This window comes from Hippoglossus stenolepis, chromosome 2 (genome assembly GCF_022539355.2).
Source record: "Hippoglossus stenolepis isolate QCI-W04-F060 chromosome 2, HSTE1.2, whole genome shotgun sequence".
In the NCBI taxonomy this organism is placed as follows: Eukaryota; Metazoa; Chordata; class Actinopteri; order Pleuronectiformes; family Pleuronectidae; genus Hippoglossus; species Hippoglossus stenolepis.
This window is the reverse complement of record NC_061484.1, coordinates 5,355,579-5,375,043: the sequence shown is the minus strand read 5'-3', so window position 1 is coordinate 5,375,043 and position 19,465 is coordinate 5,355,579. Positions and strand designations below refer to the sequence as shown.

The 19,465-nt window shown below is 41.1% G+C and overlaps 1 protein-coding gene across 10 annotated transcripts in view; it reads right to left on the bottom strand.

Moving 5' to 3' along the window:
• Positions 1-31: 31 nt before the first annotated feature.
• ctnnd1 (catenin (cadherin-associated protein), delta 1) overlaps positions 32-19,465 on the bottom strand; it is a 30,675-nt gene continuing 11,241 nt past the window's right edge. For 5 of the 10 annotated variants that reach the window (XM_035183320.2, XM_035183383.2, XM_035183328.2 and 2 more), the window contains 21 exons: positions 18,568-18,642; positions 18,318-18,440; positions 17,817-18,109; positions 17,619-17,709; positions 17,303-17,493; positions 15,777-16,032; positions 14,972-15,043; positions 13,405-13,555; positions 12,478-12,679; positions 9,898-10,015; positions 9,486-9,642; positions 8,226-8,243; positions 7,472-7,537; positions 7,122-7,249; positions 6,083-6,233; positions 5,764-5,959; positions 5,476-5,669; positions 4,728-4,775; positions 4,119-4,201; positions 2,581-2,635; positions 32-2,150 (listed from right to left, as the gene is read on the bottom strand). In XM_035183320.2, coding sequence (XP_035039211.1) covers positions 2,092-2,150; positions 2,581-2,635; positions 4,119-4,201; positions 4,728-4,775; positions 5,476-5,669; positions 5,764-5,959; positions 6,083-6,233; positions 7,122-7,249; positions 7,472-7,537; positions 8,226-8,243; positions 9,486-9,642; positions 9,898-10,015; positions 12,478-12,679; positions 13,405-13,555; positions 14,972-15,043; positions 15,777-16,032; positions 17,303-17,493; positions 17,619-17,709; positions 17,817-18,109; positions 18,318-18,440; positions 18,568-18,642 — 2,727 coding nt within the window. In that variant the 3' untranslated portion in view covers positions 32-2,091. Of the gene's footprint in view, positions 2,151-2,540; positions 2,636-4,118; positions 4,202-4,727; positions 4,776-5,475; positions 5,670-5,763; positions 5,960-6,082; positions 6,234-7,121; positions 7,250-7,471; positions 7,538-8,225; positions 8,244-9,485; positions 9,643-9,897; positions 10,016-12,477; positions 12,680-13,404; positions 13,556-14,971; positions 15,044-15,776; positions 16,033-17,302; positions 17,494-17,618; positions 17,710-17,816; positions 18,110-18,317; positions 18,441-18,567; positions 18,643-19,465 lie in introns of all 10 variants that reach the window. The other 5 variants (XM_047344155.1, XM_035183353.2, XM_047344153.1 and 2 more) reach the window with 3 other exon arrangements.

The following is a 19,465-nucleotide window of genomic DNA, read 5'->3' as shown; positions in this document are numbered from 1 at the left end:
GGTGTGATCAACAAAAAAAAAAACAAGGGGCTCCGAGAAATCATTTTCTTTTTTATTAAAAACAGTATTGCTAGTTACATAATTCATTCATAAATGAGAATGTGCAACTTTTAAGAGCCAAGGCAAAGAGATTAAGGTGTAGTCCAGAATCAGATTTTGTTTTTATCCATTAGTGTTCCAGTATGTGATGACTCTGTTGGAGGATTTTGTTTAGCTAACGTATTCTGCATTTAAGACATTAACTCAAAGTTTTCAATCTAAACATAAAAACTGATTGCATATGCGTTCACCCAGAGCACCCAAAACAATTAAACCCAAATCAGAATATCCAAAAAAAGTATATAAAATCATTAAAATTAACAAATATTCTCTTGTATATATAGTTTTAATGTGCTTTTATTTTTTTCTCCACTTTATCTAATAGCAAATTCTGGTCTATGCCTCCTTACACAGATTTTCTACCACAAACCCTCACGCTCCTCTCGTCTTTTAGTCGGTCCGCTCTCAAAGGCAACGTGTTACTTTGAGAAACTGAGGCTTCCTCTGTAGTGTTTCAGTTGGCATGGACAACTCAGAAAATGTTCAAATAAAACATAAGGGGGAGAGACACACATTAGCCTCCCCAGTGCTTCTTTAAATCTACCACTCCGTAAGTATCTACATCTCACTCTGCACTAGGAATAGGCATTTGTCTACAGAACGAGCACTGGAACAAAAGCAGACAGTGCTGTGTCATCTCCCATGTACTGGTCTGAAGTCGTAAAGCCAGGCAGGCTGTGGGTTTGTGAAGCAGTCAATGATACAGAACTCAAGAGTTTTATACCTCGTTAAAAAAAAAAAAAGAATCAACTCTTACATACATACAAGTTCACATCTTCCATCATCTTGCAGAATAGAAAACTGCTGAGTTCCATATACAGTATTATTCCAATTAGGAACCTGCTGAGAAAAAGACTCTTTGATTGGTTACCAATGTCATGTTGAGCACACCCATCAGACCTATCCTGAATGAGCGAGGCACTCCAGTTAGCCCACTGTTCGAGACCATCTTGTATGTACACATTCATAAAGATTATGGACAATGAGATGGACCCAATGAATCCCGTGATATCGCCCAGAGAATTACAAAGAGGCTTACATGTTACAGAAAGATAGAAACATAGTACAGACGTAATGTCTATTCCTCCGCTCCATTTCTGTCCCCTTTATATCTACAGATCACAATCAAATACAGAACTATGCAGCATTCGCATGCACCTAGGGGATGGTCGGTCACTGACGAACACTGCGTACAAAACAAAACAGCTGACATTTCAATGTAGCTGCTGTTAAAAAGAGTGTGTGTGTGATGTTCTTGCATTCAATATTGGCAGTCGCAGCAGTAGCAGTGTCATTTGGCACATGTACATTACTGTGGTACAGAGCAAAGCAAAAAGATTAGCAACCACTACCAACACAGAAGCAGAAGGTTTACACATATCTGATTACTTGATAAACATTGGTTCTCAGTGGTAGGAAGTTTTTTTTGTCATATTTAACAATCAGAAAAAAAGAAACATTCCCTCAGTTTGATCAAAACAGAGTGTAATAGCCTTTTATGTTTCACCAAAAAGTGTCCTGTTCCGATCCCGGTTCATTTTAATGCGTTTAATAAGTCTAAGCTCCGACCTCCAAGAGATACAAAAGTCCTCAGATGAGGCCCGATGAGCGTTAGTGTTGTCCAAGTCGTAGTGTTGTTGTGAAGTGATGTAGTGTTTTTGCCACAGTATCTGATCGAGTGGTAAGCATCTTTTCTTTTTTTTGGAGTTTAGGGTCACGCAGAGCTTAAAGTGGTCATAGTGTCACATCCGCTAGTCCACAGGGAGTGTAGCTCCCCCTCAGTTTTCCATGTGGTTTCATTAGTGTGTCAGTCGCAGGGGAGGAATGTAACAAAGAGAGAGAGAGAGAGAGAGAGAGAGAGAGAGAGAGAGAGAGAGAGAGAGAGAGAGAGAGAGAGAGAGAGAGAGAGAGAGAGGCTGCAAAAAGAGTGAGGAGGGACAGGAGAGTTGAGTGTTAATCCCATCGGCAGCGTGGTGATCCCCCATCGTCAGTTCAGCAAGGGCAGTAGGTGGGAGGAGGCTGTCGTCTTGTGATGCACACAATCAGTTTTTCTGCAAGAGAAGAAGAGGCCACCAGTGAGGGCACTGATCATGCGCAGTGGCTAACGTGAGGCACTCGAGTGGGAAGAATCACATGTTTGAAAATTAAGATTCACAGGAAAAGTACGGTACATAACCTTGGCTGCAGGCAACAACGTTACAACACTTCAGACAAAAATTACACAAACTGTGCAGTGAGAAAAAAAACACATCTGAGGAGAACTTAAATAAAGTTCACTGACACTTTTCACCAGCAGGGGGAGCAAAAACAACACATTCAAATACAGTATTATGGAAGCTCAGTGAAAACATTGTCAAACACAGAGTCACAGTTGTACTACACAACACAAGATATCAGGCCATACAGTGAGCTGAGAGCAGCAGCCGGGGGGACACACATACCATGCGCTGACATGCAGTGTGACAGTGGGTGTAGCCTAACCATCGTAAGAATCCATTAGAGGCAAAGAGGCCTGCCTCTCCCCATACATCCCTCCCTGAGAGAGAGAAAGAGAGAGAGAAAGGAGGAGTGTGTGATAGATTCAGACAAAAAGAGGAGAGAGACAGAAACAAGGCACACAGCGATGAGGGGGTGAGTAAAGGAAGAGGGTTAAGTGTGAACGACGTGAATAATAAGAGGAAAAGAAACAGAGGAGAAGTTAGATGGAGAGAAAAAGTGGAGGGAAATAAGGCATCGAATGAGAAGAGAAAAAGGGGTTAGAGAGGTTTGTTATTTTTTGACGTGTTTCAGGGGAAAAAAAGAACACCAGTGAGATATATGTGCAAGTCACATCAACCACAGTGCTTTAATGAGACATGAATTGTGTATGTGAGTTCTGTGTTTGTGTGTGAGCATGTTCATTCACACTGTTCTGTTTTCAGCTTAAAGGGATAGTTCACCGAAAAATGAAAATTCACTTGGATGACACCACAGGAGCAGTATGGAGGCATGTTATGTTTTTTCTGTTGTTTTATTACGTCTGAAGGAGTGGTCACCATTTACTTCAATTGTATTGGATTTTGCTGCAACAAAGTTTACCCCTGAAACTCCAAAAGGGTTTTGTGGACTCAACACTTCACCTTCGGCATAGTGGTGAGTAGATAATGAGTGAATTTTCCTTTTTTGGTAAACTATCCCTTTAAGGTGGAGATACTGTATTAGCGGTGTCATAGTCATCACCAAAGTGACACAACATAAATTGTGCGATACCTTAATCACTGTAATAAATGAATAAGGTCAGGTATCCACACTCTGTTATGTAAATGTTGTCGCTGTTTTGCGATAGCGAAAGGTGGAAACACCGGCAACCTGTACTGCCACTTAAAAACGTCATGTCCGTAAATGAGGTGGCAACGTGCATCCGCACCTACACCAGCACGCGGATAACCAACCCCAGTGGAGCATGTTCCAAAACCTCACTGGTGTCACTCCAGGCATCGTTGACCGCTGCCACACCATATACGACAAGACTAGTAAGAGATGGAAAGATGGACATGCTTTTCCTCCCAAAATTTGAAAATAATAAAGTAATACTGTGATACAGGTACAGTCACGTTCCAAAAGTGACAAATACTGCGATATTAATTTGAGGTTAAATTGATGAATATCATCAAGAAATCTAGGAGTTCAAGAGATGTGTACGTGCCAGATAATTAATCTTTTCCCTACGACTTCCACATTTTTTCCCTCCTGACAGCTTTTTCTCTACAGACTACACTAAGGTTTCCTGAATTCACTGGAAAATGTGTGCAACAGAGTTACATCCTGTGAGAAACCGTTCTGCTGTGAAAAAAAAGTCTGCTCTCATCTGTACTTTCAATTCTCACAATCATGTGTTGCAGGTGAAGTGTAGGTCGTATGTAATAGAGCTTATGTTCAAATTAAAGGATGTTAGGTAAATTTGCTTTAAGGTGCAGTCATGCAGGGTAATGTATGTAGGGGGGGGGTGTTGTGTGTGTGCACATGTGGCCAGTGGTTACCTGTACTGCATCTTTGTCAGCAGGTTCGAGTGTATTATCTAGAGTGTTTCTTCTCCCTCTCTGGTCCAGTGTGGAGTAGGCATCTTCAAGGAGAAAAATATGTTAACCCAGAGGTCAATATTTGTGTTGGTATGTCCGGCCAGTGTCGCATTTTGCATGACACAATTAAAAAAAACAATTGGCTCTCGCACATTGTTCCCAAGATGTTAAAAACAGTGAGTACACAAACGTTCACGGTGCCATGTTTCCAACACAGCCGATCGGAGCCGGAGCCGATAAAATTCACATTGTAGACAAAAGCCAGATGTCAGTGGGTGTTTTTTTGCGGGCAACACTGGATGTACATGTAGCTCATGGCGGCTGCATTACTAATCTGTTCCGTCTCCTGCATGTCTATTGTTCACACAGTGTGTGTCTGCGTGCCTGCAGCAGAGCTTCTACATTCTGGTGTAACAACTGTATTTAGTTGAATAAAAGTATAACTATATATTCAACTACATGCCATACTCTACGGTATGAATCAGATTTACACTTGATTTCAATCTCGATCCCCAAATCCCTAACCCAGGTATGTGTGTTAGTGTGTGTGTTCTCTGTTTTCACACTCACCTGGTCCCAAGTCATTCATTGGAATCATATCCCGATCCCCTTTGCCGCCTGTGTATCAAAGACACAAACACACTGAGCATCACTATCCCTGTTTCTCTGCAAAGTTAAATGTTTCTGTTCCCTCAGATAGCCAGAGCATCTCCTGCTAAAGACAGAAGTGTGTAGGTGTGCGAGTGTTGAATTCAAGCCAGCTACTATTTGCAAATATATAGTTAAAGTTAGGAAACTTCTAAGTCTGTGTCAAAAAGCATAAAGATCTTTGACACATATAACAGACATTTAAACAAAGTGTGGTGATGGACAACTCTAGTTGAGATTATCTAAAATATCCCACTGTGGTCCTTAAATGTCTTGCATGCTAAGCAGGTTAAGAAAAAATTCATAGTTAATTCTTTGAAATCTGCAAAGAGCCTATATAGGAACAAGCTGCTAGTAAATCAGACAAATCTTAGTTTGGACGGAAATACCAAACATCATCATCAATTCATCATTATTCAGATAACTGAGATCAAATACTTAATTTAAAATATATCAAAATCACAGTCAGTTATTCATTTTAAAGGAGTAGCAATAGTCAGCTTAGTATATATTGCAGGTATTAGTCTTAATAAAGCTTTGATTCAAATGAACAGAAAAATAAGAAATACTTAACGCTGCTTTACAAACGAAGCTTAAACTTTACAGAAGATCTATGGGAAGAGGACACTTTGCTTTCACTACATCAACAACGAGCCATTCACTCCCTCACCTTTGTCTATGAGTGGCAGTGTACTGTCCTCATATCCTCCATTGGCTCTGCTGTTGTTGCTGGGAGGGTTCAGGTTGACCATGAAGTCGGTCTTCTTCCAGCCGTCCTTCTCCAAAGTGCGCCGCAGCTCCTTGTATCCCCACACTGTCTGCAGCACCAGGCCGGCGCCACGCACCTCCCGCTCTGAACGATTACTGTTGGACAGAACGGCAAAGAGACGGAATTAAAAAAAAACATATTATAAGGAGAGGAAGAAATTCAAAACTGTGAAACAGAGAAGCGTCTTACCCGTCCTTGTTAATGAGCACCAGTCTCTCGATGCCCTGTGAGGCCCTGAGGATCTTGGCTGCTTCCAGACTGGAGCCCAGCACCTCATGAAGCGTGCTCAATACCGACACCACCGTCTCTTCTGACAGCGCTCGCACCGGCTGACTCTGACCCCCACCGGGCAGGTTGGCAACAAGGTGAGGCACTGCATGTTTTCCTAACAACACACGAGAGGTTAAAACATTTCAGTATTATTCTGGTTTCCATGAATCTTACTGGTATTCCATGTTTAAGTGTGAGCTCTTACGTAATGCAACTGAGACACACAGAAAGCACTCACCTAGTAGATCTCTATTACGTGCATCAATAGCCATGTTGCGGAGGGCTCCAGACATGGCTCGGACCACGCGGTCGTTCCCGTGTGCCAGCAGCTCAGTCATCATGGGTAGACCCTTCTCCTGGCGCAGCAAGGCACGGATGTATCGCCCATACTAAACATAGACAAACATATATTTTTGTTTAATTAAGGGGCTACTTTATAAGTGTGTGACTGACTGATGACCTGCCCTAGGTGAACACAGCCTCTGGTATCACGCATGCCGATATTACTCTCCTGAACATGAAGTGCACTATTCAGATGTTTTCATTGTGTGTCTGTATCATCTGCTTGATGACATGTGCTGAACCTGAGGGTGCCTCTCTGCCTCTATTCCAATGGCTTCACCACTTCACCACCCCTTGTAGGTAAAACACACATTTGCACTCAAGTGGTCTCCCATCAGTGGGATCTGATTATTTCTTCCCTCTGCAAACAGAAATATAACTATGGAAAGAGGTGCACAAAGCACCATCTTTGACTAAATTTGCAATAATAGCTTTAAAATTAAACAGCACATTTACAGCATTTTGTAGATGATCATATCAAAAGAAACCTGAATGATTACACAGTATTAATACTGGAGGTCGGCAAGTATTAAGTAATATTTCAAACTCCTTTTCCTGGATTATTGTGTCTCCCACTAATTGCGTGCAGCAGATTTAACCACTAAAAGAGTATTTATGACTTAACTTACCTGCTTTTACAATATTCAAAAGATTTTTATTATTTATTTTTTCCTCTCCAAAAACATTTGGATGTTCAAAGTCAAAAGTAGAAGCAACGTCATGGGTAAATGCTGCGTATTAATGCCTTACTCCATTTCCAAAAATTACATGATATTGTCTAAGCTCTGTTTGTTCCTGGAGAACGCAGCCAGAGTCGTGCATTGTCATTCATGTTTGCTCTAATTCCCTCAATCTGGGACAATAGTTACTCAGCACAGGGAGCGATGGTGCTCTGAAAAAAAAAAAGAAGAAAAAAGGCAGATAGTTGTTCTTACAGTCCAGCGGCCGGCACACAGGTTCTGAACAGCTCCAGCCGATGCTTCCAGCACAGTGGGGTTCTTAGACTCCTTTAGCAGAGAGGTATAGATGCGGACCACCTCTGGCTGGTACAACAGCTCGTAGCCTACAGGAAACGAGGGAGAGTGCGTGGAGAACAGGTGGAGAAGGAGGGGAAGTGTGGAGAGTAAAGACATAAGGAGTGATTGGTGAAAAATAAGCAGAAGAAACAGAAGGGAAGACAAGTATAGAAGAGAGACAGAAGGAACATGAGGGTTATTAGCACCTGCTTATTTATTTTCCCTGGTACAATATATACAGTGAACGTGTTAACGGATCCAGTCTTTACCTTTAGCAGGCGTGGTCCTCTTTGGAATGTCTATCACATCTGAAGCTGCATCCTCATCTTTCCTACCTGGAAGCAAGCAGCAACATTACAGTCTTACAAGCACATAAAATAAAAAAGATATGATAGATTTATCATTATTATTTTGGAGAACTGTATTTACTGTCAGTCTACATCCATACTACTACGTATTCATTTGAAATCAGTCTTAATCCCTGTCTAAATTTAAATGCAGCATTTAACTGCACAACAGCTGTAAGTGATTATCAATGTTGCGTTCTACAGTGGTAGCCGAGGCTGATGCCAATTGTTTTCTATCGAAAGGGGGTCTTGTGATAGGAGCCTGGCAAATGTGACCGAAAAGACCCAATCAGCAAGCAGTTGTGAGTTTCTTTGTCGTTTTTTCTGAACATCTCCATTTTTGTCCGTCCAGACCTCAATCTACGCTCTAGTGGACGTCAGGCATTTCCATAGCAGGGTTGATGTATTTTCAAATAAAAACTTAGTAGTGTGGTTGTAGCCTTAAAATAACTATCTTTGTGGTTAGATGTATATTGTCAGAGTAAAATAGAAACCGACCAACGAGTGATGAAGGTAATTATCTGAATATTTCAATATAATTCTCTCACAGTGAGAAAGAAGGGTGCATGTTAGTACCAACCTGTTAGCTCAGCTACAGCTACTCTACTACTGCTATTACTACAACAAAAGCAGGCAGCAGAAGCACAGTGCCGTCATACAGAGGTAAGGAGCTTACCTTTGGAAAACCACTCATCTGTAGCCCAGCGCAAAAACACGAGAGAAACATGGAGAGGAGAGAAGACAGAAAAAAGGAAGGGATGAAGAGGGACAGGATGGCAAAACAGGAGGAAGAGAGAGCATTAAGATAAGGGCAAAGCAGCCATAACTGAGGCACCCAGTCAACACCTGATTACATCACAAAGGCACTGCTACCACCACACACAGTCAATTATGTGACATGCCAAGTGTGAAGGTGTCAAAGCAAAGCAAAAACCTGTTCAGGTAATTTCATATTACACATCGTTAACACTCTGGACACTCAGTTTGAGGCATAACAGGTTCTTTAGATGGAATCTTCTCTCTCACACAGTAGTTATATATTCTGTCTCATTTATAACATTGTAAAATCTAGTCTGGCTCCATGTAAAAGTCCGATAACAGTAAATGTGACCTTATTTTCTTTAGAGATCACTGTTAAAAAAAATCCACCATCAACTCAGTGTTCTTGTTACTTAATAATTATCTTTTTTATAGGATATTAAAGCTGTGATTAGTTGATCATCAGAATAAATAAATATTTAGATTATCAATAAATCCTTTCAGTCATTTCCCAGGACAAAATGCAAAACATTGGTCCCTAGAAAATTGTGATAAAAAATATTTTCCAACTGTTGACATTTCATAAACTGCAACAATAATTTGTTAATCAATAAAGATGGATGGATAATGAAAACAAACACAAATTTCACACTGCCTCATTTTATCTAAATAAAACAAGAAACATATCAAAAACAAAGAAAGCCAGAAGGGAGGACACAGTATCTGAATTATTATTAATATCAATGTTAAGGGATGGTCTTTGTCACTGTAAAATCATTTTATAATTAATACTGGAATAACCACAAAGCAGCAGAGAGGGGTTGTGTAGTTGAGGAAAAAGTAATCAATACTCTCAGTGAAACACAGTGTGCGAGAGCATGAGCTTCCTCTCAGTCGGGGAAATTGTTCACATTCCTGTGCAAGCAAATGGTTTTGTTTGTGCAAGTGTGTTTGTGCAAGTGTGTGTGTGTGTGTGTGTGTGTGTGTGTGTGTGTGTGTGTGTGTGTGTGTGTGTGTGTGTGTGTGTGTGTGTGTGTGTGTGTGTGTGTGTGTGTGTGTGTGTGTGTGTGTGTCTGTATTAGATGAGTAAGACAGAGTTGACAACAGTGACATCACAGTAATCCTGATTCTTTCTCCAACTGACTAAACAAATACAGCACATTTCTCTCTCTCTTACCTTTGCCCTTGCGGGAGCTGAAGCAGCCGCCCTTCTGGCTGGAGGGGGCAGGGCCCTGGTTGATGGGCGCGGCCTCCTGGTAGCGCTCACAGCCAGGGATTTCACGGTGAACCTGATAGGACAAGTTCCTCAGCAGACACATGCTGTTCTCTATCAACTGGTGGAAAAAAAGAGATGATAGAGAAAAAGAATGAAGAATTAATATTGTTTAATCTTAATAGAAACTAATCCTGCAAAGTTTAATACTACACCAAATCACCTACTGGCAGTGGAACATATACACTGGATCTTAATTCAATTATTCTTTAAAAAATACCTGAACTTATTAGTCTCTATTGCTTAAAAAAAACAACTTAATTGATAACTAGGGGGAAAATGCTTCAATTGTCTAATGTTAAATAAATCCACAAACCTTATTGTCAACATCTTTACAATCGATCTGGGATTGGACGATGTACATAAGCGAATCGACCAATCCTGTGCATTCCCTCAGCTTCCTCCTCGCCTCACTTCGCTCCGAACTCACATTTCTTCAGACCAGCGGAAAGTTGAGAGGATGAGAAAGAAGAATGTAAAACAAAATAGGGATTAGCGGCTGGGGAAATAAACAAGTCACTACAAAAGGAATTCCTGCACACAATGCTTGAACACTCCCCCCAAGATCTGTTTGAATGAAACTCCTGTTAAAAACTCCTGCTTTACAAAGAGTTCGGTTCAAGTTACAGCTCGGGACCAATTTCTTCACTCTCTCTGTGATTGGGTCCCACTTAAAAGATCTAACAGCAGTGGATAGATGGAAAATTGAAACCATTTATTTCTTCATTCACTGATACAGAACGGACGTGAAGAAAAAGGACCATAGAAGGAGGAAACTCAAGACATCCAGCCTTGGTCTTTTGTGCTGGCCTGTTTTTCCTGGTGACAGACGCGCCCTCTCACACAATAACAGGACGCATTCCCCTCCACAGCAGGGGGCACTCATTTCACTTCACTGCAACATTTCTGATAGCAAATACAAACTAAATCAGATCAGTACAGCAGCACAGGAGAGGGCCATAGTCCACCACATTTTCTACTTTTCTATGATTCTACTGTCAGGTGAAGTCACTGTCAGTGAATCCTGTCTGCGCACAGGAAGAGAAAGAAAGTATGCACTTCAATGAGGGAGGATTAATCAGTGTTAGATCTTCTACCTCTAGATTAACCTTTGATACGACACAATAACAGAGCCGCTGTTCACGGACACACAAGCACCAAATAATCCCACCTCTGTCTGCCAACTGCTCATCCTCTGATCAACTTTGGTCAGCCATGTGTGAGGAAACAGGGAGCTACTTATTATAGGTGTGAAAAGTCCTTTTCAGAGAGCTGATCACAAGTGAACAGCTCTACGTACATTTGTTCACACCTGGCATTAAAATGTCTGAACGGGTTCCAAGTCTCCCATCTACTGCTTTACACGACTTTATATACAAAATAAAATTTCACCCAATTTAGCTAAAACCTACCGGAATCATCTTTTAATACAATACTTGTCAACTGAGGATTTAAACAAGTTTTCCTTTTAATGTGCCACCTATCAGATCACACACCAGTTACCTCTCCTCTCTCTTCGTTTAAGCAAGTTTAAAAAACTACTGTTTATGTTCAAACTCTCCATGCTGTATTCATATGATCATATTCATGTTACATGGTTAGATATGTGATGCTAACAGACATCAGCAATTATGTTGAATGTGTACAAACGAAAAAATAGGTTAGAAAAAGCAAGAACCAATGAACCACAAGCACCTGAGCAATTATTATAATATACAAAGTAACGTCTGCATGTTTATGAGTCAAGATCAACATAATGTTGGTGCATTCTCAGTAATAATCTATAGAATTTATCTGACAATGCAGGTCTAGTAATACTGTGTAGTGAATGATACTGCCCAGACCCTTTCGGCAAATACCAAAGTTTTCAAATGATCAAGATTACCAAGTTATTCACACATACTTCTCTACAGCCACAAGTGAACGCTGTAATTAACCGTGTGGCCGAGGGGAATGCACAGATAACAGACCTGGAGGCTGGAACATACTGTTTACACTGTTTACACTGTTTAAGTCAATGCCCCAGTGTCCTCTGCTTACCCCCTCCCTGTAAACTCTTCCACCCGTCCACATCCCTGGGACGATTTAATTCACCCAGAATTTCTTCTTTAATAAATAACTGACATTTAGCCCACAAGTATTTCAATGGGTTAGGGTTACATAGAGCACTGATTCCACAACAGAATTTTGAAAGTGATATTCTTGCTCATTGGCCTTTGTCTTTCAACTCAGAAAGTGTATTTTACTGAAGTTATTATATAGATATGATACAGTCCTGTTTCCCATTAATTATCTAGACTGTGGCGGCCCGCCATATTCTTCTTTGTCCCGTCCCAGTTTCAAAATGAACCAAAATATTTTTTACACTTCTCATAATAACATAAGAGGTCTTTTACTTGGCTTGTACAGCACTTTTTTTCCACATGCTCACTCATGCTGTCACGCTATCACAAACTACCACAAGCTCGCACCAGGGTCAATAATGTGTTTACCATCCGTGCAGACAGTCAGACCTCATAGTTTAATTTGCACTGTGGCATGTAATGCATTCTTTCTTTCACTGCCCAACAATTAAAACATTAAGGTGAAATGTTTATAAAGTGTAGGGGACCGTTTACTCTGACAGGGAAACACATCAGGCGTTGGTCATCTCACTGTTTCCACACTTTGCACAAAAAGCTTCACATGAAATATTTTCTTTCCTCTCCATTATGTGTTTCCTTCTCTTCTGCTCGGCCAACTCTTCATCGCTTCCTTCCTCCCTTATACATCCCACAGCTCCATCCATCTGTTAAGCTGGCATCTCTCTCTCTCTCTCTCTCTCTCTCTCTCTAGCTCTCTCTCAGCTCTAATCTGCCTTCTGATACCACCTGTACCTACATCCCTCCCTCCCTACCTCAGGCAGCCTGCTGTGTTGGTGAGGGCCGTCTCCCACTCGAGGTGTCGGGGCTTGCAGTTCTCCTCGCCGCCTCCTGCTCCGTTGCTCCCTTTCTCCCAGCCCGAGTGGGGCACCATCACCTCGTCGGAGAGGGCGTGCAGTGCATGGTCTACAATTTCCATTTTCACAGAGTCATGAGACGACAGGTTCCACAGCGTTCCTGGGAAAAATACAGAATTTTAAGTATTCAAAACGCCCTGTTTAGTTATGCAGCATTCTTGCAGCACCAACTGTCACTTTAAAAATCTCCCTTTAGAAAACATAAGCTTATGGATGGTTGCATTTTGTGATTTGTGTGTAAACCAGTCTGAATAGAGGGAGTCCATTAAATCTCTTATGAAACCTAGGGACACAGAGACTTCCAAGTTACACCAGTGGACAAATGAATTATCCTATTGGGGCCCATTCATTTCCTATTTTGGATTTGAGTACAAAAATTATGAAAAACAAGCCGTTATTTATTTTTGGTATTAGATCCAATTTTGGATTCTCAGTTGAATATGGAAAAAACTAATGATAGACCCATAACCCTTTTCTAATGTTTTATATACCCTACCAAGAAATGAATTGCTGTAGTTTTTTGTCTGACTCAGAAAGTTACATTGGGATAATCATTTATCAAATGAGAGTACATCAACCATAAGTTATAATTAATCCTTTAAAAATTTGGGAAAGGTAGGTATCCAGAAGATGATATATTAGTAATCTTTGAAGGAAACTTCTTATTGAAAAACTGGTAAAAAAGTAATGAGTGAAACAAGACTCCAAATGGTGACATTGACATAGACGTGCAACTAAATCTACCATCAGGACTGAAGGAATGATAAAGAAACAAGCAGGAAAACAAATATATGACGATAAACTGTGTTTTCAAGTGCTTCCAACCTGTGATTGTGTCAGTGAGGTCCTGGTCACGGGTCTTCCTCAGCAGCCTGGTCAGCGCAGGAACTCCGTCACAGTTCTTCATGGCGATCTTGTTTTCTTGATCTTTGCCATAAGAGATGTTCTTTAGTGCTCCACAGGCTGCGTAGTGAACCTGGATCAGTAATGAAGTAACAGTTTAATGAGTGATTAAACGTGATGGATAATCACTTGGAGAGCACTTATAACACAAGGGCTGCACGATATATTGAAAATCTATCGTCATCGCGATATCCACGTGCGCGATAGATAGCAAAAACTGCAATAAATGGTGTTTCATGCACCAAGCCTTCACACTCTGCATGTCAATATATTTGGACGATCAGATGGAGCCCTACTGCCCTAGATGATAAATTAAAGACCTTTAGATCATTGTCGGAAGAAGAAGAGAAAACAGAGAAAACTGAGATTTGACGGAGCCGCTAAAAGCTGTAAAAAAGTTACTTCAAGGTCCAAATATGTATGAAAAGACCCCAAATTAAAGGGTTATGGGATATTAAACAACCTTATTGCATATTGCATGTTTTCTTAATAGCGTGCAGCCCTATATAACACATACATGGATTTGGCATAGTTGGCATGGCCTTGAAACTGCTATATATATTATGTGGGTCTTGGCATGAGATACTGATGCAAGCATACCCTATCACAGGGATTTAGGTGGCCACATTTCTTCACTGTAAACCAATGTTACCTTACATTAAAGCTATGGTTGGTAATCCTGGAAAAGCTGGAAATAGCAGGAAACACTTTGAAAAAAATGCAACGGATACATCCCACCCCGTCCTATCAGCCCTCTCGCCAAAGCTACGCCCCAAAAAAACATGGACGTGCACTTTCTGAAAACTAGAAGAGGACTTTTCAATGACTTGCTCGCTAACTTCTTGCTATCGGGTCCGTTTCAGTGAAATAAATATAGGTGCTTTCAGACATGCACCAAACTCCAGAGCAAGGGGTTTTGATGATGTTCCTTAAACGCAACAGACATGAAAAGAACATCAAGTGGATGCAGTTGCTGTCTGACCCATTTTCCCAGTCAGCAAATCATTCGACACACACCAGACTTCAGACTAGTTTTTGGCCGTAGAGCATGAAATGTGAAATTAAGAGGCTTCTTTGCTCTGACAGTGGAATGCATGATGTGGTTTGTCTGGTAATGTCCATTCAAACATCAGCAAAAAGCTACCACAACCCTAACCCTAAATGAAAGGGACCCATAAAAAATGTTAAAAAAAACACAGAATGTTTTGGTCGAAACCAAATTTAGCACAAATGTTGACCTCCAGGATTTAACAAGAATAGTCGGGTACGTAATGCTTATTCCCAATTTTCATTCTTCAAAGATTAAGGTTGAGTATTACATTCACCTTCTCCTCAAAACTCGCCTCAGGCCAATGGATTGTGTCAGTATTACATAAGAAATTCACTAGTTTCCCTGAGACTCATTTTGCCCCACCTAGTCCAATCATAGCACACTTGTAACAAAGTCAAGAATAAACTGAAAGGCAAGGAGGAAAAAAAGCAAACTGACGTCTTTGTTTGGGTTGTCAAGCATGGAAACCAGTGCTGGGATGCCTTTCATACGACGCACATCAGTTTTCACCTGGAAAGAGGAAGGAAGGATGGATGTTAGTAGTGGATGGTGGTCAGGTAAAGTCCAGGTTTCTGTTTATTATAAATTATGTCGTGGAAAATACTTTAAGAAGAATAACTTCTGTGGGCAAACTAGAAGAAGTCCCATCAATACAGTTTTTTGCAGCTCTTTTTATTTAAGATTAAAACTAAGAAATCTTGTCTTGCACAAGTTTTGTCTTCTATGAATGCAGTTAAAGACATTCCCCCAATATTACCTTATGCTGTATCACCACTGATATCTGTAAAGTTCATCTACACTTCAGAGATCAAGCTCTGGTCTCATATAGATACTAATTCTTAACCATCAACATTGACTGAACTTTTCCAAAATGTGGCACTGAATAGTTGTTCTCAATAACTGATAAGTGGCCTCAAAAGATGCTTTTGAGGCATTTAAATTTGAAACCAGTTTCAATTCAAAATCCTCCTGAACCTCTCGAACCTCCAACTTTATAAAAAAAAAAACTCTTCCACTGTACTCCCTAAATCAAAAGTTTGATGTATCCAACAAACTCTTCATCCAAACGCTCCCATTTTAGAACAGCTGTTTTTTGCTATCATACATAACTTTACTTTAATCCGAAACAAGTGTATTTCACCCTCACACTCCTGACATATGATTGCTTCTGATCTACAAATTGAAGCCAAAACATTGTAAGTTGCTAAAAGCTTTGCTGTGTTTGCATATGAGCATCTCTTACTTTATCATTCTTATAGGTGAGATGCTGCAGGTATGCGGCTGCATTGCTCTTGACAGGGTCTAGCCTGTAGTTGAGCATGGCGATGACCTCTGGCAGCTCTGGCTGACGCCAGCCACTGGGGCCGGGACCTTTCCTCAGTGTGCTGTCCAACGATGCCATGCTTCCTCTTTCACCCTGGGCCAGAGGTGCTCCTCCCCCCCAGTAATACATGTCCCCTGGACCACTCATGTCTCCATCCAAGGTGCCCTCGTAACTCCTGTGGAGGGAGGTGACAAAAATGTATAAACAGACATCTATCAAAACAAACTGAGATAAATTAGATACCAGAGTTTACCTTGTTATTGTTTATAAGAAGGATTAGTATTGGATACCAGCACTGATCTTATGATCCAATTTGATTCAGTTACAACAAATAATTATAGCTTTACAGAATTAATCCTGGGAAATTTCAATTACTTCAACTTTAATCACTTGATTCCTTGAATATAAATGTTTATAGAAGCATATTATAGATTTAACTTTGAACATATTTTAAAGTTTTGGCACTGATTGCAAACACAAGAAAAGAATAAGAACAATAAAAAAAACGTAACCACTTAAAATAATTCATTATGCATGTTTTAAAAAATAATTGTTAAATGCTATTCCATACAACTACACATGGACTGCCAGTAGCCGTTGCTTCAACTATGCACAGACAAGGTGGAATTTTAAAACTGTTCATTAATTCATCTGCACTGTTTGTATTGACATACAGCTGGTTGGCTACTGTTAGCTCCCTGGCAGGGACAGACTGAATGAAGCAGGATCCGCAAACTGTTTACTGTCTTCAACAAACACAAACCCAGAGCTCAGATGAGAGTGCACTGTGATTTTATTCAGTCTTGTTAACACCATCACTAGATTTGCAACAGGATATCTAGAGTCCGCTAACTATGCTGAGCCATGACAGTCTCGTAAAATGTGACCAATCCGCAGAGACTAACTATTTATGTCTGAGTTTACGGGACTGACGTGACTCAATGTCTCAGAAAGCCTTTCCATTAACTTGAATTGGAAAGTACTCTCAGACTTAAGTAATGGCTGTCATCGACGTTGCATTTAAACTTAAAATAACCTTTTTGTGCACATTTCAACAACTCGATTTCCACAAAGTAGATATTTTACTCATCCTTAAATGAACCAGTCCCAACAAATAGCCATGCATATACAAAACATTTAGCGAAGATGTACTTGTTAACTGAGAAAAGGGTTAGGGCGATTTCCAAGGGACCAGCACAGACAGGGGTGCCCGGAGAACACTATTATTATTGTTGTTATTATTATTAGTTAGTTAGTTGAAGAGTGTTTAGGGCTATTCTTTTTTTCATTTTCTGTTATTAAACTACGAATTATCAAAGGGGTTTTCCAGGCTGGTGGGTGGTTTAGGTTATATTCTTTCATAGGTTCCAACATTTTTAGCGGCGCCCCTGCATCTAGATCCCTATTAACATAGATGAGTCACCACAAAAACAAATATCACTTACCCAGCGCGGCGTGGGGGGCCATGGGGGAATACATGCGGGTTGCGGGGCACGGTGCTGTAGTGCATTGGGTGTCCCATCCCATAGTCAGGCTCATCATAACCCATGCTGCGCTGATCATCCTCCAGACCGTAAGGCTCTGGAACAAACCTCGGGAGGGAGGAAAGCTCCATAGCACTTCCCATACGCCCAACCTACACAGAGGCAGAAGTTAGGGTAAGACAATCGGAAAGCTGGTGTCTACCAAATTACATCCTATTCAATTCTTAAGATACAACACAAAGCCCCACATTTAGCAAGTGTGGCAAGCTGAACATACCTGTGGCTGTGCAGCATAGGGGTCCAGCTGGTTCCTGCTGGTGGCTCTGTAGCTTGGATCCAGCGTTCTGTAACCGTCTGGATGAACCGGTCTGGAGAACAGAAGGAAGCAGAGGTTGAGAACGAGACCAGAAAACATTATCCAATCAGAATGTGTATTTATTGTCTTAAATACATTGCATTTCAACAAGTATGGTACCTGTAGCGATCGTCCATGTGAGCGCCCCTGCTAAGGCTTGCGTAGGTCTCAGACGGAGGCCCACTGCGGTAATCGTCATAACCCCCTGGAGGTCCGTAGTGGTAGTTTCGGGGCACGGTGTGAGTGGGATAGTCCATTGGCATTCCTCCACTAGGTGGCGGCCTGTAGACCCGGTCCATGGGAGTGGTGTAGCCCCCCATGCCAGTCACTGATCCCCCACCATCCAGGGAAAGTGTGTCTGACACAGAAGGGATAACTGTGCGAGTGGTAGTGGTCTTTACTACTTTCTTTACCTTAAAGAGCAGGAGACGGAAAACAAGAAGTTACTGCTGAATATTGATAGCCATGAAATAGTGTTATTGGAATGTAATCACAAGGATAAATATTAACAGCTATATCATGATTCAAGACAACACTCATTTGTAACCATTTATGACAGCATGTCACTCTATTGGCATCTAAGGATTATTGATAATATATTTATTTGGATCTATGTATTACCGTGGTTTCTGTGCGCCGAGTGGTTCCATCTTCACTGGTCACAGAGACGACGGGCTGAGACTCCTGGGGTTCCTCCTCCACTGTGTACGTCTCCTGCATCACCTGACCAGGCTCCATCCTGAACTACACCCATGCATATTCACATATTTCAGAAATGTAGCAAATAGAGGTTTCACATGGGTTGTCCTTATGGTTAAGCATGTTAACAATAAAATAAGTGGCATTGAGAAGGGCTCTAATGGATGCTTACGTGATGTGTGCCGTTGATGTAACCCTCGTTCAGTGTCAGCCTCTCTATGTCTGCATTACAAGGTATGCGGCCGTTCTGCCATGAGAAAGGAATACACATTAACACACACGCATATACACACACCAGTCACTGGGCAGTTGAACTTTTCCAGCAATACAAATAAAAATAAAAAGTGAAGCAACCGTCATCAACTTTCATTTGAATTTTGGAACCTATTGTAAAGCTCAGGCACTTCACATTAAAGTTTAAAAACTGAAAGGTTGCTTAATATTTTCCATATGACAACGATGGTAACAACTATCTAATGAAAGCCTGACCAGAAACAAAACAAGCATGCAGCAGCTTTTAAAACCCAAGTGAAAATATTTGACGGATTAGAACAAACACAAAGATGTCTGCATGGTCGGCAAGAATGAACTATGATGATGGAATGAACAGATGAAAAAAATGTCAGTAATGAAATGAATGAGAGACGAGCAGAGAGATAAAACCTGTTTCTCTCTCATCACGTCACCGTCGGCATTGCCTGCCCAGGGGTTGTGATGGGTGTGGTGCACTTCCCATTCCAGCCACAGGGGGAACTCTAACTATCTGTTGTGCCATCTCACAACTTGATGGTATGAAAATGAAGAGGCAGAGCCAGAGGGGACACTGCTCACCCCTGATTCAAGGATGAAATACAGCTGTCTCCAACTGCCAAATGTATTTTCGTATAAAAAATATTAAAAAAAATGTATCTGGGAATAATTGCAATTAGCACTTTCACGTATTGCAACCACAACTTTTAGAAGTGCAACTCTGCCCGGATCAGGTAAACAAGACAAAGCAAGAGAAGAGAGTCTTAGGACTCAGGGAATAGTAGAAAGTGTCGGGCAGATGTGAGCATGTGGGAACCTGT